This window comes from Leucopleurus acutus (assembly GCF_964270905.1).
Source record: "Leucopleurus acutus genome assembly, chromosome: 11".
In the NCBI taxonomy this organism is placed as follows: Eukaryota; Metazoa; Chordata; class Mammalia; order Artiodactyla; family Delphinidae; genus Leucopleurus; species Leucopleurus acutus.
In genome coordinates, this window is record NC_139152.1 from 62,204,421 (window position 1) to 62,229,135 (window position 24,715).

A 24,715-nucleotide genomic window follows, 5' to 3' on the forward strand; every position below is an offset into this window, starting at 1 on the left:
CTTAATTAATATCTTTCTCTCTCACTCCTCTAAATCACCTTATATCCTGCTTCCAGATTCATCTTGTCCACTTTTATAAAAATATTCAACGACATACCACTGCCTACAGAATCAACTTCAAAATCCCTGGTCTGGCACTCAAAGCCTTCCCTAAGTTTGGTCTCTATCTGCCATGTTGATCATTATTCTTGTAAACAACATTCCCTTCCGATCTACCTTCATCAATTTTTCTACTCATTTTCTCCTGAATAAACCCTGAACAATTAATTTCCTATTTAGCCTTGCCTCTTGTCATCTTCCCTTCTTAGAATGCTCTCCTTGCTCATTCTCAATCTTATGATCCCTATTACCTATGCTATTCAGAGTTTGTGTTCTCTTAAGAAAGCTTCTCTAACTACCCCAGTGTATAACAACCGCCCAATTGTCACAACTTGTATAACTATGCCTTGCTTATGTTCCTCATTTAACACTTAGTAAATGCTATTATTGCCTTATCTATCCATCCCTCTATCTAGTCTTCTCAAAAATAAACATAATTCAGACAGACCACATCGTATATCTCTTAGCATCCCCTTCACTGGGCATAGTACTCTGCACAAAGACTGCATTCAAAAAAAGCTTACTAATAATATTCTAAAAACTAGTGCATGCAATCAGATTTTTTACAACACTGCTACCTCATACTGACATACTGCTTTATATTTTCAAAGAACTTTCTGGTTTCACTAGATCGTATTGTCCCTCTCAAGTAGGAAGGATGAGTATTCTTGCTTATATATTTTTTACTGAAGTAGAATATCTGCCTCAATATCTTAGGTAGCAAAAATGATATTCAGAGAAAGTGTAAAGCCAAAATTACCCAACAGTGTCGGGCTTTTTTTAATGTGTTTTATTGCTTCTCCTGCCTCTTAACTTTCTTGTTGGAGAGAAGGCTGAATATTAATAATTATATTAACAATAACAATAGTGGCTTTTATTTATTGGATATTTATAATGTGCACAGACGGTAATAGGCATTTTATAGACATATTATCTCAAATAAAACTCAACAACTCTGGGAGGTAGATATTACTATTATCTTTATTTAATAGATGAGGAAAACTGGAAACCCTCAGAATTTAATTAATTATGCAGGTCATACGACTAAGTGACGGAGCTCAGATTTTAACACACAGCCAAATGTCTACGGAGCCCATGTTCTTATCCACCTCTCCTAGATCTAAACAGTAACTAGCTTAGGCCATGCAGTTCAAAGGTGATATTTTATAAATAGATAACTCAAAGGTGGACCTTAAGATTAGTTTCAAATACAGAATATTTCAGTAGTTCAATTTTTGGTATTATTGTCTCTAAAATGAGCTACAATATTTCATGGAAGAAGCTTAATGAACAACAAAAAGAAAACTGCTCTCGCTGCTTTTTTTTTTTTAACATCTTTATTGGTGTATAATTGCTTTACAATGGTGTGTTAGTTTCTGCTTTATAACAAAGTGAATCAGCTATACATATACATATATCCCCATATCTCTTCCCTCTTGCGTGTCCCTCCCTCCCACCCTTCCTATTCCACCCCTCTAGGTGGTCACAAAGCACGGAGCTGATCTCCCTGTGCTATGGTCTCACTGCTTTTTAAATAACTTGCTCTAACCTCTCAATATCAACAGAATTTAGAATAAAAAATGATTAGAACTTTATCAATATAGATATTCTGATACAGAATTTAATACTATCTACTTAGATATTTACTCTAAAAGGTAACAATAAATTTTAAGCAATTCTATTCAGAAAGACAGATACATAGTCAACATCTTAGTAGCAAAGGAAAGTATTCAGAGACAGACAGACAGACCTCAGTTCCATCACTTACACTGTGTGTGAGCTTTTAGAGAAGACAATTAACCTCCCTGAGCCTATTTCCCTATCTTTAAAAGTGAGGATAAACAAACATCTACCTTTAATGGCTGTTGTGAGGACAGTCTGAAAAAGTATACACTTAGAAAACAGCAGTTGTTATTACTGGTATTTTTACTACCACCAAAAGATTTTAAATATTTTAGCTAAAAAAAACTTAAGAAAGTCCATTAGCATTAAATAAGAAAATATTTATGGTAAAGTAAATATCATGTTCCAAGACAAGGCTTAATCTGAACTTTTTTTCTGAAGATATAGTGAAAACAAAATAACCTACCATCTGTTTTCCATTTAAAATCGCCGTTACAATAACCTTCTTCATAAACCAATCTATGTCCATGTCCATTTTATTCTCTATTAACAAGTTATCATTTTAAAGTTTAACTTTTCTTTGACCATTAAAGAAACAAGTTTGAACCAGAAATTCAAAAAAGGTTGGGACCAAGTTAACACAAGTAAACAAAACTGCATTTTGCTATCAATCATTAGACTGATCCTACATTTGAGCCTGAACAAAGGACATTCACTAAATTAAAATGCACAAACACCTCAATTTAGTAGTGACTCTCAACTTCATAGTAGTATGAAAGACAGAAAAGTTGGCCTCTGCATTATTCTAATAATGTAAATTTGTCACATAATCTACCATCTAACAAATCATAGAGCTATCACCTGGCTACATTTTACCCACTGGCACCTTTACTTTAGGTAATACAAACATCCCTAATAATCTATAAATCAATATTTAATGGAATCTTTAAAAAAGGAGAATTGAAAATGAAATGATCCTAGAGCAAAATGTTTTCGTACAGTGACAAATCATCATTTAATCCACATCCTACTGGTGAATTTTTATTTTTTTTTAAACTTACTGGATAAGGTACACTACCAGTACCCCTACCCATTTGTTTTAATTTCAGATTACAATTCAATCACAACACAAGGCAGCAATATTTATTAAATCTTTATACTTTTATATAAAGAATATATGTGGCAACTGCTCTTAATTCTGAATTATTTTAACTTTCATTCTATCTACAGCTGCACATGATGTGAGATTTACAGGCATTTAATTTCCTTAACTGTTAACAACCTCTTGATTTCAGTAAGGCAAAAAGTTTCTTGAGGAAAACGAACACAAACTATTACATCAGTATGTCTTACACTATATGGCTGAGAAAGCAAGGGAAAAGAGGTAGGAGATAAGGCAGAAATAGCAGAAAACTGGGTTATGCCTTAACAAGCTTTAAACTATCTGTAATTTTCATATCAACAGAGGAATTAAAGTACTATTTTAAAATACTTTTTTTAAAGTTTGTTTTAAATACGTTTTTAAAATAAAATGATGGCTTACATCAAACACTTTCCAGCTGCAGATGGTAGTACCTTATTATGCTGTATTTCAACCACTCACCAAAGTTCGGTCAGGTTCTCCATCTGCCAAACCAGCCTCCATAGTGAAAGAAGATAGGTTTACACTTCTCTTTCCATTAATATTTAGTCATCCTGTAAATCCTAGAAGAAGAAAATCATATGTATTAGTTCTGGTATAAAACTGTGATAAGTGGGAAATAAAGCATTAAGTATATAAGGAGAGAGAAATCATTTTAGGCTGAGGTTATTGGGAAATTCAATAATGGAAAAAAAAAAAACAGATTTTGCCATGCACCTTGAAGAATGGTAAAAGTTCAGCAAAAATGAAAGAAAATATTCCAAGTGAAGAGGACTAGCAAGAGCAAGGTTAAAGATATGAGCCTGTTCAAAACGTGAAAAGATGATTGAACCTACTTATAACTAAGGAAATAAAATTAGATTTTTTTTTCATTATTACATTGGCAAAAACTAAAAAGTGTGCTACCATCCAATGTTGGTGAGAACATAGGAAAACAGATGTTCTCATGCACTTCTGTGATAAGAATATAAACCAGAACAATAGGGGAGAGGACAATTTAAAATATACATGCTTTAATCCAGCAATTGCAAGGCTAGGAATTATTCCACAAATATATTATACAAACGCACAAAGACATAAATAAACATATCCAACGAAGTAATAGGTGAGGAAAACTGGAACCAGCCTTAATGTCAATCATTAGGAGCTTGCTTAAATTATACTACATACATACAATTGAAGAGCATGCTGCAATTTTTTAAAATGACTTAGTATCTGTATATACTAAACCAGAAAGAAGACCACAACACATTAGGTGGAAAAAACAAAATGACAGAACATAATATATAAAATACTCTTTTTGTTTCTGAATTTTTCATTTTTACAATGAACATGTATTACTTTTATACTTCTTTTTATTTTGAAGTCTTAGAAGTAGGTCTTCATCACTTTTCTTTTGAGCTTTTTAACTAACAAAGCCTCCAAGATGAACTCCTATAGTAATTATATATATTCAGAAGTCTCTAATAATCACTCTAATAATTCTTCCTTAAAACAGCGAACAAAATTAAAACCAAGAAATAGGTACACTTCTAGTCATTTCCTGGAGTTCCAAATCATTTTCTTGTCTTTGCAAGTGTAAAAGGCTGCACTGAAATATCAATACAGGATGACCCATCCTGCGGATATGAGTCAGCCTCTTTCCCCAGCCAATCCTGTCACTGTCCAATGGGCTCATGAACAAAGTAGCCACCATGGTAGGGATGCAGGTTATGCATGGGTTTAGCAACATGGACCTCCACTCACAAGACCAACCTGGCTACTGCCACTGCTGAGTGCCAAATCTACCAGCAGCAGAGACCAACACTGAGTCCCCAGTATGACACTATTACCTGAGGTGATCAGCCAGCTACCCGGTGACAGGTTGATTACACTGGACTGCTTCTATCATGGAAGAGGTAGTACTTTATTCTTACTGAAACAGATACTTAGTCTGTATACAGATTTGCCTTCGCTGCACAAAATGCTTCTGCCAAAACTACTATCCGTGGACTTACAGAATGCCTTCTCTACCCCTCCTATTGTTCTACAAAGCACTGCTGCTGATCAAGGAACTCATTTCACAGCAAAAAAAAACAAACAAAAAACTGTGGCAATGGGCTAGTGAATTCACTAGTCTTACCATATCATCCTGAAACAGCTGGCTTGATAGAACAGTGGAATGGCCTTTTGAGGACTCAGTGAGAGGACCAGCCAGATGGCAACACCTTGGGCGAGGATCTCCAAAAGGCTGTATATGCTCCGAATGCCTGATATATGGTGCTGTTTCTTGCATAGCCAAGATGCACAGGTTAGGACTCAGAGGAAGGAAATGGAAGTGGCACCACTGACTATTTATTGACCCACAAGCAAAAATTTTTGTTTATTTATTTTTATTGAAGTATAGTTGATTTACAATGTTGTGTTAGTTTCTGGTGTACAGCAAAGTGATTCAGTTATACATATACATATTCTTTTCCCTTATGGTTTATTACAGGATATTGAATATAGTTCCCTGTGCTATACAGTAGGACCTTGTTGTTTATCTATGTTATATATAGTAGTTTGTATCTGCTAACTCCAAACTCCTAATTTATCCCTCTCCCACCCCCTTTTCCCTTTGGTAACTGTAAGTTTGTTTTCTGTATCTGTGAGTCTGTTTCTGGTTCATAAATAAGTTCATTTGTGTCATATTTTAGATTCCACATATAGGTGGTATCATAAGGTATTTGTCTTTCTTTTTCTAATTTACTTCACTTAATATGATAATTTCTAGGTCCATCCATGTTGCTGCAAATGGCATTATTTCATTTTTTTTATGGCTAAATAGTGTTCCATTGTGTATATATAACATATCTTCTTTATCCATTCATCTGTCAATGGACATTTAGATTGCTTCCATGTCTTGGCTGTTGTAAATTGTAATTAGAGTTTTCTCTGGATATGTGCCCAGGAATGGGATTGCTGGATCATATAGCAACTCTATTTTTAGTTTTTTAAGGAACCTCCATACTGTTTTCTATAGTGGCTGCATCAATTTACATTCCCATCAACTGTGCAGGAGGGTTCCCTTTTCTCCACACACTCTCCAGCATTTGTTATTTGTAGACTTTTAAATAATGGCCATTCTGACCAGTGTGAAGTGGTATCTCATTGTATTTTTGATTTGCATTTCTCATACTTAGCGATGTTGAGCATCTTCTCATGTGCCTATTGGCCATCTGTATGCCTTCTTTGGAGAAATGTCTATTTAGGTCTTCTGTCCATTTTTTGATTTGGTTGGTTTTTTTGTTATTGAGTTGTCATGAGCTGTTTGTATATTTTGGAAAGTAAGCCCTTGTTGGTCACATTGTTCACAAATATTTTCTCCCATTCCATATATTGTCTTTTCATTTTGGTTATGATTTCCTTTGCTGTGCAAAAGCTTACAAGTTTGATTAGGTCCCGGTTGTTTATTTTTGCTTTTATTTCTATTGTCTTGGGAGAGTGACCTAAGAAAACATTGATACAATTTATGTCAGAGAATGTTTTGCCTATGTTCTCTTCCCGGAGTTTTATGGTGTCACATCTTACATTGAAGTCTTTAAGCTATTTTGAGTTTATTTTTGTGTATGGTGTGAGAATGTGTTCTAACCTCATTGATTTACATGCAGCTATCCAGCTTTCCCAACAGCACTACTAGCAAAAATTTTTGTTTCCTGTCCCCACGACCTTATGCTTTGTTGGTCTAGAGGTGTTAGTTCCAAAGGGAGGAATGCTTCCATCAGGAGACACAACAGTGATTCCACTGAACTGGAAGTTAAGCCTGCCACCCGCCCACTTTAAGCTCCCCATGCCTTAGAATCAGTAGGCAAAGAAGGAACTTAACTGTGCTGGCTTAGGTAACTGACTCTAATTACCAAGGGGAAATTGGACTACTATTCCACAATGGTGGTAAGAAAGAAAATGTCTGGTTATCGGAGATCCCTAAGAGCATTGCTTAGGACTACCATGCCTTATGATTATATTCAATGGAAAACTATAGCCCAAGCAAGGCAGGACTACTACTGACTCAAACCCTTCAGAAACAAAAGTTTGGGTCACTCCACCAGGTAAAGAAAGAACTACGGCTATCTGAGGTGCTTGCTGAGGGCAAAGGGAATACAAAATGGGTAGTGGAAGAAGGCATTTATAAATACCAGCTACCACTACATGACCAGTTACCGAAATGAGAATTATAATTAGTTATGAGTATTTTCTCCTAAATTCGTTATGAATATGTTTCTGCGTGTAGGCATCAAATAACTGTTTTCTTCCCTCTCATCTCCTTGTCATATAACATAAGACTTTACATTATAGTATTTATAATTTATTTATAAATTTATAAATTTATAATATTATAAAATTATAATAAAATTATAATTATATATATAATATATATAATATATATAATATATAATATAATATATTATATAATTAATAATTAAAATAAATTATAAAATTATAAAAATATTATAAAATTTATAATATTTATAAATTTATAATATTTATAATTTATTATAGTATTTAAGTACTGTTAAATATTTAAGTTATAGGATATCAAGGAGAGTGAACATCACCCAAGGACTTTGCAGCCTGCCCTGCAATTTCAGACTTACCAGCCCCCACAATCACGGAAGCCAACTCCTTAAAAAAGCCACTCTTTCTCCTCCTCTCTCTTTCTGTATACATGTATATCCTATTGGTTCTGTTTCTCTGGAGAACCCTGACAAATACAATATGTATGTGTGCATTCATATCTTGTCCATATAAATATAGATATATATATCTCATCGGTCATTCTCACCGCCTTCTGTGCTCTCCTTTGTATCCTCTGTATCACAAAAGCTAAAAGTATGAGAACTCCACTTTGCAAGTATCTTTGCCCCTGGAATTTATGTGATTTACATTCAGCAAATGCAATGCATTTGCACAATATTTGGAAGGCAGAAGAGAGACAGAAACAAGGCCATTTTTCTTCTGAATGCAGTAGACACCTGGACTTTAACAGACATGAGGTTTTACAGTAATCACCAAATGCCCCTGCCAGTTTGCTATGTTGGTACTACCAGGCAGCCACAATCAGCAGCAGCAGTGACTAATCTGAAAGCTTAGAACAGCCTTTCAGGCTCCATACCTCCAGCTTTTCCAAAAACTTTTAAGAATCTAATTCCCCTTACTAATTTCCCTTTTGCTCTAAGTACCTATAGTGATTTGTTGTCCTCAATGAACCTGGCCTGACAAATTTTTTAAAAACTAAATATTTAAAATATATTGTACAGGCTTCCCTGGTGGCGCAGTGGTTGAGAGTCCGCCTGCCGATGCAGGGGACACGGGTTCGTGCCCCAGTCCGGGAGGATCCCACATGCCATGGAGCGGCTGGGCCCGTAAGCCATGGCCGCTGAGCCTGTGCGTCTGGAGCCTGTGCTCCGCAACGGGAGAGGCCACAACAGTGAGAGGCCCGCATACCGCAAAAAAAAAAAAAAAAAAAATATATATATATATATAGTACATTAGACAGTAATCAGGGCTGAGAAGAAAAAATTAGGAAGTGAGCAATTATATATGTCACAGTAGTAGGGAGAATTTTAGACAGGAATGACTGAGTCAAGATCTCAGTAACATGAGGGGGTGAGTTGCTCAAGTATCTAGAAGACCCTCCCAGGCAGAATAGGAAACAGCAAGCACAAAGACCCTAAGGCAGGAGTATGTGGCATGTTTAAAGAACAGCAAGGAGACTAATATGGCAAGTGGAATAAGGAAGAGAGCAGTTAGCAATTAGAACAGGAAGATAACTATGTTCCAAATCATAGAGAGCCTAATAGGACAGAAGGACTTTGACTTACACTCTGAATGAGATGGGAAGCTATCTTCAGAAAGGAAAGCAAAGAAATAACAGAATCTAACTTATGCAGGACCACTCTGGCTGCTGGCTGAGACTAGATTACAAACTGGAAGACCATTGCTATAATCCAGGCAAGAGACCATGGTGGCTTGTGCCAGAACAGTAGCAAGAGGTGTGGTGAATAGTATCAAATTCTTTAAATACTTTGAATATAGAGTCAAAAGGATTTGTTGATGAACCAGATGTAGGGTGTGAATTTAAAGAGAAGTGGAGGTAGGACTTAGGAGGTCTGTGCCCTGAGCAACTGGAAGAATGAAACTGCCACTAACAGATTTGGAGTACATTATGGAAAGACTTGAAGAGGAAAGAGATGAATATCAGGAGCTCCTTTTGGATATATTCACTTTGAGATGCAGTTAGACATCTGAATAGAGATACCAAGTAGACAGTTGGACCTATGGATGTGAGGTTGAGGAGGAGCAGTCAGGCTAGAAATGTAAACTGAGAGTCAGCATATAGATGCAATCTAAAACCATAAGACTAGATGAGATCTCCTTGGGAATCAGTGTAGACAGAAAAGAGGACTGAGTTCAGAGCCCTGGGGTATTCAATATCAAAGAATCAATATTTATAGAATAAATGAATAAATCCCAATTTTTGCTTTTCAATTTTCAGGTCAACTCAACATAATTACCTTATGTAAACACAAAATTACTCTATATAAAAAGCAATCTTGAGAAAGAAGAACAAAGCTGAAGGTATCATGCTCCCTGACTTCAGACTATACTGCAAAGCTACAGTAGTCAAAACAGGATGGTACTGGCACAAAAACAGACACATAGATCAATGGAACAGAACAGGGAGCCCATAAATAAACCCACTCAACTATGGTCAATTAATCAACAAAGGATGTGAGAATATACAATGGGGAAAAGACAATCTCTTCAGTAAGTGGTGCTGGGAACATGACAGCTACACATAAAAGAATAAAATCAGAACATTTCCTCACACCATACACAAAAATAATTAAAATCAAAATATATTAAAGACCCAAATGTTAGACCAGAAAACATAAAACTCCTAGAAGAAAACACAGGCAGAACACTCTTTGACATAAATCGCAGCAATATTTTTTGGACCTGTCTTCTAAGGCAAAGGAAACAAAAGCAAAAATAAACAAATGGGACCTAATTAAACTTAAAAGAGTTTTGCACAGCAAAGGAAACCACTGACAAAATGAAAAGACAACCTACTGAATGGGAGAAAATATTTGCAAATGGGGTTAATCAGTAAGGGGTTAATAAGCTTGTACAACTCAATGTCACAAAAAGTAAAATAATACCACCCAATTAAAAACTGAGCAGAAGACCCAAATGGACATTTTTCCAAAGAAGACATACAGATGGCCAACTGGCACATGAAAATATGCTCAACATTGCAAATCATCAGAGAAATGCAAATCAAAACCACAAGATATCACCTCACAATCTGTCAGAATGGCTATTATCAAAAAGACCACAAGTAACAAATGCTGGTGAGAATGTGGAGAAAAGGGAATTCTTTTACACTACATGTAAAAGAATTCCAACTAATGGTGGGAATGTAAATTGGTGCAGCCACTAAGTAAAACAGTATGCAGGTTCCTCAGAAAACTAAAAACAGAACTAGCATATGATCCAGCAATTCCACTCCTGGGTATACACCCAAAGAAAACAAAAACACTAATTTGAAAAGATACATGCACCCTATGTTCACGGCAGCATTATTTACAATAGCCAAGATATGGAAGCAACCTAAGTATCCATCAACAGATGAACGGATATGGTATATATACATACAATGGAGTACTACTCAGCCACAAAAAAAGAATGAAATTTTGCCCTTTGCAGCAACATGGATGGACCTGGAGAGTATTACACTCAGTGAAATAAGTAGACAGAGAAAGACAAATACTCTATGTTATCACTTATTGTGGAATCCAAAAAATAAAACAAAAAATGAACAGAACAAAACAGAAACAGACTCACAGATATAGAGAACAAACTAGTGGTTACCAGTAGAGAGATGGAAATGGGAGGGGTAAGATAGGGATAGAGAATTAAGAGGTACAAACTACTATGCATAAAATAAGCTACAAGGATATACTGCACAGCACAGGGAATATAGCCAATATATTATAATGACTTTAAATGGAGCATAAACTATAAAAGTGTTGAATCACTATGTTGTACCCCTGAAACTAATATAGTATTGTAAATCAACTACATTTCAATGAAAAAAAATTTAAATAAAATATACAATGACAAAAAGGAAATTTCAAGTAGTAGAAAAAGTCCAAACACCCTAAAAAAAAATTCAGCACTGAATATGATAACTGTAGTTTTTCTGTAGTTATCTTCATCAAATTAAGAAACTTCCCGTCTATTATAATTTTCATGAAAAGTTTAATTTATATTTTTAATGACTGGGCACTAGTTTTTGTTAAGTACATTTACGACTCTATTGAAATGAATGCATGTATTTTTTCCTTTGCTATCTTTTTGTGATTATATTGCTTGATTTATTGAATATTAAGCCTTTCTTGCATTTCTGGAATAAATCACACTGGAACATGGAAGAAAAAAGCAAAGAAGACTCACACATATACACACAGTAAAAATCAAATCATAACATGACTGAAAAAAGGGAGCAGTCCTCAAAAAAGGAAAATTAGAACGCCAGGGCTTCCCTCGTGGTGCAGTGGTTAAGAATCCACCTGCCAATGCAGGAGACATGGGTTCAAGCCCTGGTCCAGGAAGATCCCACACGCCACGGAGCAACTAAGCCTGTGTACCACAACTACTGAAGCCTACGCTCTACAGCCTGCGAGCCACAACTACTGAGCCCATGTGCCACAACTACTGAAGCCCGCACGGCTAGAGCCTGTGCTCTGCAGCAAGAGAAGCCACCGCAATGAGAAGCCTGTGCACCGCAACAAAGAGTAGCCCACACTCGCTGCAACTAGAGAAGCCGCACACAGCAACGAAGACCCAACACAGCCATAAATAAATAAATAAATAAAAATTTATTTTAAAAAATAGAACAACCATATAATCTAGCAATTCCACTCCTGGGAAAATATCTGGAAAAAAATAAAAATGCTAATTCAAAAAGATACATGCACCCCAATGTTCATAGCAGCACTATTTACAATAGCCAAGATATTGCACTTGGGAGCAACCCAAGTGCCCAACAACAGATGACTAGATTAAGAATATGTGTGTGGTGTGTGTGTGTGTGTGTATATATATATATATATATATATACACATACATATACAATGGTGGTGGTGTGTGTATATATGTGTGTGTTTTTACATGCAACGGAATATTACTCAGCCATAAAAAAGGACGAAATTTTGCCCTTTGCAGCAACATGGATGGACCTAGAGAATATCATGCTTATTGAAATGTCAGAAAGAGAAAGACATATACTGTGTGATATCATTTACATGTGGAATCTGAAAAAGAATACAAGTAAATATTTATCCAAAACAGAAGCAAACTCACAGATATAGAAAACAAACTTGTGGTTACCAAAGGGGAAAGAGAAGGGAGAAGGGACAAATTAGGGGTATGGGATGAACAGATACAAACTACTATGTAGATACGCAACAGGATATACTGTATAGCATAGAGAATTACAGCCATTGTCTTGTAATAACCTATAATGGAGTACAGTCTGTAAAAATATTGAATCACTATGCTGTACACCTGAACATAATATTATAAATCAACTAGACTTCAAAAAATAATAATAATAAATTAAAAATTAAAAAGGGAGCAGGAAAAGAAAGATAAGTGCCCTAAATTCCTCACTGTTGAAAAAAGGGAGTTAAAATAAGAAACACTACTAACATATCAAGAAACAAGTTTTTAGTATTTCTTTGAAATCAAACACTAGAACTAAAAACGTGTAACAAAAAATCCTAGAGGGAGAGGGTGATTGATTGGAAGCTTAAGGTATAAGCATACTAATTTCCCCATCTTTCAGAGTTTAAAGCTAGAAACGTTTAAATGATAATAAACCTGGGAATAAAAAAGTATATTTTTTAAAGGTAAAACAGTAATTAAACACAGACCTAATGGTGGTAGGCCCTAGGGAGTAGGCTTGAAGAGAAGAAAGGCAGTCTCCTATTTTAACTCCTTTTAAACAGTGTATGTTGCTTGTATAACCAAAAAGAATGTCTAAGTTTTTTGTAAAAGAGTGCAGTGCATCACAATCCTGACAACTCCTTTCTCCAAATTGCCAAGCTAAAGCTAGGCCTGCATCCCAATTTGAACATAATTACTAGCTAAATTCAAAGTTTAAAGAAGGCTTTGTTCCCTCTTGTGCTCCTTTGTTATCAGTACTCTAGACATTGTTTAGGGAACTGGTGCCTCACTGTCTATTTACACTTTAACAAAGTTCCTAGAGAAAGAATTTTTATAAAAATCTTCTCTATTTTGGGCTTGAGTTGTTATTTCAGTCACAGAAAGAATGAAGGAGCATCTACTAAGTAAGGCTAATGGCTTTAACATATGTCATTTAACCATAACAACCTCATGACGCTATATTGAATAATGGCTGTCTCAGTTACAAGTTGTATACAATTAGGCTGTGGCTTACTATCTCACAGGATGCCCCAGAAGTTTTTTGTTTTGTTTTCTTAAATGCTTAAGTTATAAAAACAAATATGCTCTAAAGGTAGAATGCCTATCAATGAATATACCATACTTCTAAAGAATAGCACTACCTTCTTATCACTGGAAATTAGGATTAAATTCACCAATCTTAATCTCATTCATTGTCAACTTGATTAAAAAATTAGATTGCAAATAAGAGTAATTTGATCTAGCTAGTCTGAACTGATCTACAGTATTTACACTAGGTTAAATACTAAAGGAAAGTCTAATATAATGAGAAATTAATTACACAAATGTGACAGGTCCCCAAAAGCAAGCTAGCACCAACATCTTATTCATAAGCAGTTAAAAAAAAAAAGTATATATATATATATATATATATGCACGTGTGCGCGTGCGCGCACGCACACACACACACACACACACACACACACACACACACGGACTGCTTTATTAAAGCAGGCTGTCTATCCAAATGGCTTCCATCAAAATTATTGTAAAACAGTGTAGTACATATTTTTCATAAAGTATATTAATATTTTGGCACCTATGAATTAAGTTAAGATTTCCTCCATTCTAAAATATAACAGCGATGATAATGATGGTAATAAGACTGGGAGGCAAGCAAAAAGCTGGAATGGGCAAAGGGGAAGCGGGATAGGAGTGTGCAGGGCAAATTATCCTACTGTGGCTGTACAACCCCAGGGAGACAGATGAGGAAGACATGTCAGGGAGACAGAGAGAAGAAACAGACTGAATGAGTCAGACCAAGTCTTGGAAGAGGGAAAGGCATTAAATTACCTAAGGATATAAAGATGAAAGGAAGGAAAATATCTGGATGACTCCTCCTATCCGGATTTCTCTGGAGTATGTAGGTATGTAGGTATTCTCAAAGCACTGCCCCTCTTAAAAAACCCTCATTAAAATTACATTATTTCACAAATATACTATGCCTATATGTATGTCTATTTCACAGTGATTATAATCTAGTTTGCATTTATCTGACTGCCTGACAACATATTAAAGCCCAATCAATTACTTAAATTCTGAACTAGAAGGGTGTCCAAATACTTTTTCTATCTCTGATTTGTAAAATTCATTGAACAGTTCAACCAGATGCACTGTTTTAGATAGATATATGTGCATATAGATGTAATACTGTGATTTGTAAGAAATGTATGTAATTGGTCATTCAGATGACCTAATATATATATTTCAGATATATTTGGTCTTCATCCACGGTTCCTGGCTCACAGCTCCCAAAACCCTTGGAATCTTCTGGACAATAAGAATAATGGGGTAATATTCAATCTCTTGTCCTCAGTTACTTAAAACTCTTCAGGGGAGGTGACTTTTGGATCCCACCCAAGGGTGGGGGCTGGTTGCCAGGAGACCCAACCATGAGATTAGAGGGTTGGAACTCTCAGTCCCACCCCTTGATTTCCAGGGAGGAGAGAAGGGCTTGAGATTGAATCAATATCCATTGGCCAATGATTTAGTCAATCATGACTATGTAATGAAGCTTCCATAAAAACCCAAAAGGGCAGCTTTTTGGTCCCGATTTTTCCCCCCCGAGAGCTTCTACTTCTGGGAACCAGACTTCCCCATGCTACCATGCTGGGCTCCAAGCTCCGCAAGGACGGAAACTCCTTCGTTCAGGACCTTGTGCTATGTATATTTTTATCTGTCTGTTGATTCGTATCCTTTAGTATCTATTTATAAAATATCAATAATCTAGTAAGTAAAGAGATTTTTCTGAATTCTATGAGCCATTCTGGCAAATTAATCAAACCCAAGAATGGAGTCATGGGAACCTCTGATTTATAGTCACACAGTCAGAAGTCCAGGTAACAACTCGGACTTACAATTGGCATCTGAAGTGGAGAATGGTCCTGTGGGACTGAGTCCTCTACCTGTGGAATCTGATTCTATCTCCAGGTATACAGTATCAGAAATCAGGAGAATTCTCAGACATCCTGCTGGTGTCAAAAAATTGCTTGCTGTAGTGGGGAAGCCTACACCCACACACACACAATGGAATCAGGTCTGGGAGCCCTTTTCAACTTTAATCATCCATACAAGTGACAAGGGTTACTTATAAAAAGCACAAAGAAAAATGTACTAAAGATTTTCTCGATCTGTTGCTTTACAAAATACACACTGTTTATGTAGAGTCCAGCCAAAATTAAACTGTAAGCACTTTGCCCAGAGGAAAACCAGTGTTAGTCTAAGTTCAATGAAAACCAGGAAATCACTATTACTAAATTTCTGGCAAGGTACAAAACAAATTCCATTTCCCATTATCTCTAGACCAACCACTAATATACATAATTCATAAAATTTATGGTTTATAAATCCTTAATATCTACTGTTGCTTCATCATCAGTTATATTTCCTTTGTAGGGCTCAAAACACATTCATCAAATATTTATTTACGTCTTGTCCCATAGGAGACACCGTTCTAGATTCTGGACATATAAAGAATACATATCCTGTCCTAGCTGAAAGAGAGCAAAATAAACTAGTATACTACTACGTAATGAGCCTATGACAAAGGAATGTGTATGCTGTTACCTTCAGGAGTACATGAGGATATTAAAATCAGATTTCTGGATGTGGTAGAGTGAGAGTACCCCCGCCCTCCCAGAAAAAACCCTTGCAAACCCCTTTACATTAAAAGCAAACAAATTAACTACCAGAAATAAAATATATAAATGAACCTAGTATTAAATAATGAATTAATTAATTAATAACCTAGTATTAATTAATGAAGAACCTTTCATAAATATTTACAATCTTTGCAGAGGCTCTGGACGCGCAGGCTCAGCGGCCATGGCTCACGGGCCCAGCTGCTCCGTGGCATGTGGGATCTTCCCAGACCGGGGCACGAACCCGTGTCCCTAGCATCAGCAGGCGGACTCTCAACCACTGCGCCACCAGGGAAGCCCAATATTTACAATCTAAAGTGCTTTCTTATACAGCCTATTTTGAACTTAGGTTTATTTTTTTAGGTTCATTTGTTTGCCTTTAGACTTAGTCACAAACAAAACTAGTTTACATTATCTTCCAATTGATATATAATTCTACAAAAGAATAAAGTAAAAAAGAGGGGCATTAGAGGAGATTGGTTCAAGATGGCGAAGTAGAAGGACGTGCTCTCACTCCCTCCTGCGAGAGCACCAGAATCACAACTGCTGAACAATCAACAACAGGAAGACACTGGAACTCACCAAAAAAGATACCCCACATCCAAAGACAAAGGAGAAGCCACAATGAGACGGTAGGAGGGGTGCAATCACAATAAAATCAAATCCCATAACTGCTGGGTGGGAGACTCACAAACTGGAGAACACTTATACCACAGAAGTCCACCCACTAGAGTGAAGGTTCTGAGCCGCACATCAGGATTCCCAACCTGGGGACCCGGCAACGGGAGGAGGAATTCCTACAGAATCAGACTTCGAAGGCTAGCAGCATTTGATTGCAGAACTTTGACAGGACTGGGGGAAACAGAGATTCCACACTTGGAGGGCACACAAAAAGTAGTGTGAGCATCGGGACCCAGGGGAAGGAACAGTGACCCCATAGGAGACTGAACCAGACCTAGTGTTGGAGGGTCTCCTGCAGAGGTGAGGGGAGGCTGTGTCTCACCGTGAGGACAAGGACAATGGCAGCAGAAGTTTTGGGAAGTACTCCTTGGCATGAGCCCTCCCAGAGTCTGCCATTAGCCCCACCAAACAGCCTGTAGGCTCCAGTGCTGGGTCGCCTCAGGCCAAACAACCAATAGGGAGGGAACCCAGCCCCACCCATCAGCAGAAAAGCAGATTAAAGTTTTACTGAGCTCTGCCCACCAGAGCAACAGCCAGCTCTACCCACCACCAGTCCCTCCCATCAGGAAACCTGCACAAGCCTCTTAGATAGCCTCATCCACCAGAGGGCAGACAGCAGAAGTAAGAAGAACTACAACCCTGCAGCCTGTGGAAGGAAAACCACATTCACAGAAAGACAGACAAGATGAAAAGGCAGAGGGCTATGTACCAGATGAAGGAACAAGATAAAACCCCAGGAAAACAACTAAATGAAGTGTAGATAGGCAACATTCCAGAAAAAGAATTCAGAATAATGATACTGAAGATGATCCAGGACCTCGGAAAAAGAATGGAGGCAAAGGTCGAGAAGACGCAAGAAATGTTTAACAAAGACCTAGAAGAATTAAAGAACAAACAAACAGCGATGAACAATACAATAACTGAACGTAAAATACACTAGAAGGAATCAATAGCAGAGTAACTGAGGCAGAAGAACGGATAAGTGACCTGGAAGACAGAATGGTGGAATTCACTGCTGTGGAACAGAATAAAGAAAAAAGAATGAAAAGAAATGAAGACAGCCTAAGAGACCTCTGGGACAACATTAAACGCAACAACATTCGCATTATATGGGTCCCACAAGGAGAAAAGAGAGAGAAAGAACCAGAGAAAATATTTGAAGAGATTATAGTCGAAAACTTCCCTAACATGGGAAAGGAAAGAGCCACCCAAGTCCAGGAAGCACAGCGAGTCCCATACAGGATAAAACCAAGGAGAAACATGCCGAGACACATAGTAATCAAATTGGCAAAAATTAAAGACAAAGAAAAATTATTGAAAGCAGCAAGGGAAAAATGACAAATAACATACAAGGGAACTCCCATAAGGTTAACAGCTGATTTCCCAGCAGAAACTCTACAAGCCAGAAGGGAGTGATATACTTAAGTATATCATGATATATATCATATACTTAAAGTGATGAAAGGGAAGAACCTACAACCAGGATTACTCTACCCGGCAAGGATCTCATTCAGATTCGATGGAGAAATCAAAAGCTTTACAGACAAGCAAAAGCTAAGAGAATTCAGCACCACCAAACCAGCTCTACAACAAATGCTAAAGGAACTTCTCTAAGTGGGAAACACAAGAGAAAAAAAGGACCTACAAAAACAAGCCCAAAACAATTAAGAAAATGGTCATAGGAACATACATATCGATAATTACCTTAAACATGAATGGATTAAATGCTCCAACCAAAAGACACAGGCTCCCTGAATGGAGACCCATATATATTCTGTCTACAGGAGACCCACTTCAGACCTAGGGACACATACAGACTGAAAGTGAGGGGGATGGAAAAAGATATTCCATGCAAATGGAAATCAAAAGGAGTAGCAATACTCATATCAGATAAACTAGACTTTAAAACAAAGACTGTTACAAGAGACAAGGAAGGACACTACATAATGATCAAGGGATCAATCCAAGAAGAAGATATAACAATTATAAATGCTTATGCACCCAACACAGGAGCACCTCAATACATAAGGCAACTGCTAACAGCTATAAAAGAGGAAATTGACAGTAACACAATAATAGTGGGGGACCTTAACATTTCACTTACACAAATGAACAGATCATCCAAACAGAAAATTAATTTCCAAAACAGGAAACACAAGCTTAAATGACACAATAGAACAGATAGATTTAATTGATATTTATAGGACATTCCATCCAAACACAGCAGATTACAATTTCCTCTCAGGTGTGCACAGAACATTCTCCAGGATAGATCACATCTTGGGTCACAAATCAAGCCTCAGTAAATTTAAGAAAATTGAAATCATATCAAGCATGTTTTCTGACCATGCTATGAGATTAGAAATCAATTACAGGGACAAAAATGTAGAAATCACAAACACATGGAGGCTAAACAATACATTACTAACTAACCAAGAGATAACTGAAGAAATCAAAGAAGAAATCCAAAAATACCTAGAGACAAATGACAATGAAAACACAATGATCCACAACCTATGGGATACAGCAAAAGCAGTTCTAAGAGGGAAGTTTATAGCAATACAATCCTACCTCAAGAAACAGCAAACATCTCAAATAAAAAATCTAATCTTACACCTAAAGGAACTAGAGAAAGAAGAACAAACAAAACCCAAGTTAGTAGAAGGAAAACAATCATAAAAATCAGAGCAGAAACAAAGAAAACAATAGCAAACATCAATAAAACTAAAAGCTGGTTCTTTGAGAAGATAAACAAAATTGATAAACCATTAGCCAGGCTCATCAAGAAAAAGAGGGAGAGGACTCAAATCAATAAAATTAGAAAGAAAAAGGAAAAGTTACAACAGACATAGCAGAAATACAAAGCATCCTAAGAGACTACTACAAGCAACTCTATGCCAATAAAATGGACAACCTGGAAGAAATGGACAAATTCTTAGAAAGGTATAACCTTCCAAGACTGAACCAGGAAGAAATAGAAAATATGAACAGACCAATCACAAGTAATGAAATTGAAACTGTGATTAAAAAATCTTCCAACACACAAAAGTCCAGGACCAGATGGCTTCACAGGTGAATTCTATGAAACATTTAGAGAAGAGCTAACACCCATCCTTCTCAAACTCTTCCAAAAAATTGCAGAGGAAGAAACACTCCCAAACTCATTCTATGAGACCACCATCACCCTGATACCAAAACCAGACAAAGATACTACAAAAAAAAGAAAAGTACAGACCAATGTCACTGATGAAAGTAGATGCAAAAATCCTCAACAAAATACTAGCAAACAGAATCCAACAACACACTAAAAGGATCATGCACCACGATCAAGAGGGATTTATCCCAGGAATGCAAGGATTCTTCAATATATGCAAATCAATCAATACACCACAGTAACAAACTGAAGAAGAAAAACCATATGATCATCTCAATAGATGCAGAAAAAGCTTTTGACAAAATTCAACACCCATTTATGATAAAAACTCTCCAGAAAGTGGGCACACAGGGAACCTACCTCAACATAAGAAAGGCCATATACGACAAACCCACAGCAAACATCATTCTCTATGGTGAAAAACTGAAACCATCCCCTCTAAGGTAGCCATGGCAATCGGAGAACGAAAAGAAATAAAAGGAATACAAATTGGAAAAGAAGAAGTAAAACTGTCACTGTTTGCAGATGACATGATACTATACATAGAGCATCCTAAAGATGCCACCAGAAAACTAGTAGAGCTAATGAATGAATTTGGTAAAGTTGCAGGATACAAAATTAAGGCACAGAAATCTCTTGCATTCCTATACACTAATGATGAAAAATCTGAAAGAGAAATTAAGGAAACACTCCCATTTACCACTGCAACAGAAAGAATAAAATACCTAGGAATAAACCTACCTAGGGAGACAAAAGACCTGTATGCAGAAAGCTATAAGACACTGATGAAAGAAATTAAAGATGATACAAACAGATGGAGAGATATACCATGTTCTTGGATTGGAAGAATCAATATTGTGAAAATGACTACACTACCCAAAGCAATCTACAGATTCAATGCAATCCCTATCAAATTACCAATGGCAACTTTAACAGAACTAGAACAAAAATATCTTAAAATTTGTATGGAGACACAAAAGACCCGGAATAGCCAAAGTGGTCTTGAGGGAAAAAAACAGAGCTGGAGGAATCAGACTCCTTGACTTCAGACTATACTACAAAGCTACAGTAATCAAGACAATATGGTACTGGCACAAAAACTGCAATATAGATCAATGTAACAGGATAGAAAGCCCAGAGATAAACCCACGCACCTACGGTCAACTAATCTATGACAAAGGAGGCAAGGATATACAATGGAGAAAAAACAGTTGCTTCAATAAGTGGTGCTGGGAAAACTAGACAGCTACATGTAAAAGAATGAAATTAGAGCACTCCCTAACACCATACACAAAAATAAACTCAAAATGGATTAGAGACCTAAATGTAAGAACGGACACTATAAAACACTTAGAGGAAAACATAGGAAGAACAGTCTTTGACATAAATCACAGCAAGATCTTTTTTGATCCACCTTCTAGAGTACTGGAAATAAAAACAAAAATAAACAAATGGGACTTAATGAAACTTAAAAGCTTTTGCAAAGCAACGGAAACTACAAACAAGATGAAATATTTTCTCAGAATGGGAGAAAATATTTGCAAACTAATCAACAGACAAAGGATTAATCTCCAAAATACATAAACAGCTCATACAGCTCAATATTAAAAAAACAAACAACCCAATCCAAAAATGGGCAGAAGACCTGAAGAGACATTTATCCAAAGAAGACATACAGATGGCCAAAAAGCACATGAAAAGCTGCTCAACAACACTAATTGTTAGAGAAATGCAAATCAAAACTACAATGAGATATCACCTCACACCAGTTAGAATGGGCATCATCTGAAAATCTACAAACAACAAATGCTGGAGAGGGTGTGGAGAAAAGGGAACCCTCTTGCACTGTTGGTGTGAATGCAAATTGATACAGCCACTATGGAGAACAGTATGGAGGTTCCTTAAAAAACTATAAATGGAATTATCATATGACCCAGCAATCCCACTACTGGGCATATACCCAGAGAAAACCATAATTCAAAAAGACACATGCACCTCAATGTTCACTGCAGCACTATTTACAATAGGCAGGACATGGAAGCAACCTAAATGCCCATCGACAGACGAATGGATAAAGAAGATGTGGTACATATATACAATGGAATATTATTCAGCCATAGAAAGGAATGAAATTGGGTCGTTTGTAGAGACGTGGATGAATCTAGAGGCTGTCATACAGAGTGAAGTCAGAAAGAGGAAAACAAATATCTTATATTAATGCATATATGTGGAACCTAGAAAAATGGTACAGATGAACTGGTTTGCAGGGCAGAAACTGAGACACAGATGTAGAGAACAAACGTATGGAAACCACGGCGGGTAAGTGGCAGTGGGGGGTAGTGGTGTGATGAATTGGGAGATTTGGATTGACATATATACACTAATATGTATAAAATGGATAACTAATAAGAACCTGCTGTATAAAAAAATAAATAAAATTCAAAAACTCAAAAAAAAGTAAAAAAGAACTGAAGTAATATCTAATTACTACACAGTTTATTTTTCTTAAAAATGGGTGTGCAAAAGGGATAGATTAGAAAATTAATTTCCTAGTTTGAAAATAAACTTTAGATACATCAAGATTCTATCATGTCTATAAAACACTGGACATTTTGCGGAGTTGAATACAGAGAAAAAATTATTTATGAATGACAGAACATAACTCACTTAAAGTCATATAAGCTTCTCTAAAGATATCAATCAACCCAACCTTCAGAAAGCTGCATTAAGACCCCTCTTACTATACACTCATACTTCCGCTTTTAAAACCTCAAGAGAAGAAAAAAGTCATACCAAAGTAAACTATGGAGCTCCATGTGTTTTAAAAGAAATAGCAAAATACAAACGAACTTATTTACAAAACAGAAATAGACTCACAGACACAGAAAACAAACTTGTGGTTACCAAAGGGGATAGCAGAGTGAGGGGGAGATAAATTAGGAGTTTGGGATTAACATATACACACTACCATATATAAAACAGGTAAACAACAAGGGCCTATTCTATAGCACAGGGAACTATATTCAGTATCTTGTAATAACTTATAATAGAAAAGAATCTGAAAAAGAATATATATATGTATATATACATATATAACTGAATCACTTTGCTGTACACTTGAAACTATCACAACATTGTAAATCATCTATACTTCAATTTAAAAAAAAAAAGAAATAATACCAAAATAGCCCATAGAAACAGTAACCAACCCAGTAGCAACCAGACCCCGACACACAGTCTGTGGTCTCTAAACAACATTTCTCATTAAAAGACACCAGGGCTTCTTGAAGAAATGGCATATTCCAGATCTAAGACAACAAATGTACGAGATGAGCCTAGAGTATCTTGTATTCCAGAGAGCAAGAAAGCTATCAAAGACTATTGGAGTCACATAATGAAGACTCAGGAGCCAACTTGAAGGGGCTACCAATAGTCAAAGAAGGGAAAAGTTAAGTCCTGACAAAAATGAAATAAATTAAATGGATATAGAAGCTTTTAACAGTAGATTTTAAAACTTGATTAACTGACCTATAAATTCCACTGCACCCAACAACCGCAATATATTCTTTTCAAATATACATATTTCCAAATTTGACTACATGCTGGGCCAAAATGCAAGTCTCAAATAACTTGCAAAATGTTGAAAACATGCAGACTGATCTCTGACCACAATGCAATTAAGCTAGAAATCACTAACAAAAACTTAACTAGAGGGCTTCCCTGGTGGCGCAGTGGTTGAGAGTCCGCCTGCCGATGTAGGGGACACGGGTTCGTGCCCCGGTCTGGGAAGATCCCACATGCCACGGAGCGGCTGGGCCCGTGAGCCATGGCCGCTGAGCCTGTGCGTCCGGAGCCTGTGCTCCGTAACGGGAGAGGTCACAACAGTGAGACGCCCGCGTACCGCAAAAAAAAAAAAAAAAAAAAAAACTTAACTAGAAAATCTCCATGTATTTTGAAATTAATTAAATATACCTCTAAATAAGCTATGGATTAAAAAAGTAATCACAGTGGCAATTAGGAAGCAACAAGGAAAATTAAGTTTTTAACTAAATGATAATAAAAACATTGTTTATCAAAACTTGAGGTATGCAGAGAAAATTTACAGCTGTAAAAGGCAGTTTGAAAACTAAAGAACTAATCATCATTTCAAAAAATGTGAAAGAGGAGCAAATTAAACCTAAGAAAGTAAAGGAAGGAAACAAAAAAGCAGAAATAAATGACATAGAAAACTAAAATACAAAAAAGGAAATCAACAAAGTTAAAAATTAGTTCTTTGAAAAGAATAAAATTAATGAACGCTAGGTGAGATTAAACAAGGAAAAAGAGTAGAAATAATCAATAGTATGATTGATAAAGAAGACAAAACAACAAATCCTCCAAACATTAAAAACATCCTAAAAGGAAATTATAAATACCTCTATACCAGTAAATTTGAAAATTTATAATGGACAAATTCCCAGAAAAATTCAACTTACTGAAACTTCTGCAAGAAGAATCAGAAAATCAAAATAGTCCTATTGAAACCATAATAAAAAAAAAACTTTCCAAAAAAGAAATATTATCTATTTATTAATGTATTCATTCATTTGTATTTTTCTATCATCTGGTACTTTGTTTGAAGAATGGTAATTAATATCTATTATAGTTCTATGTACCATACAAACAGATTATATTTGCTGAGATAGATGACAATGGTAAATCTCAAATACTTGGCTTCAAGAACCTAAAAAATCAAAATGACATACAAGGAGCTTATGAGTCTAATAACCACCAGAAACAAGAATGACAGTTTCCCCTCTCTACCTCCCACACACCCTCCTACAAAACATCTCAGAGACAACAACTTTAAACAAAAGGCTGCAA

General features: G+C 36.3%; 1 protein-coding gene across 3 annotated transcripts in view; it reads right to left on the reverse strand.

The window, feature by feature from the left end:
- OSBPL8 (oxysterol binding protein like 8) overlaps nt 1-24,715 on the reverse strand; it is a 186,082-nt gene that overhangs the window by 130,549 nt on the left and 30,818 nt on the right. For 2 of the 3 annotated variants that reach the window (XM_082850827.1, XM_082850825.1), the window contains exon 2: nt 3,326-3,426. Coding sequence is in view for 1 of the 3 variants with exons in the window: in XM_082850825.1 (XP_082706951.1) it covers nt 3,326-3,348 (23 nt within the window). In the remaining 2 variants the exon portion in view is untranslated. Of the gene's footprint in view, nt 1-3,325; nt 3,766-24,715 lie in introns of those variants that run through there. The other variant, XM_082850826.1, reaches the window with a different exon arrangement.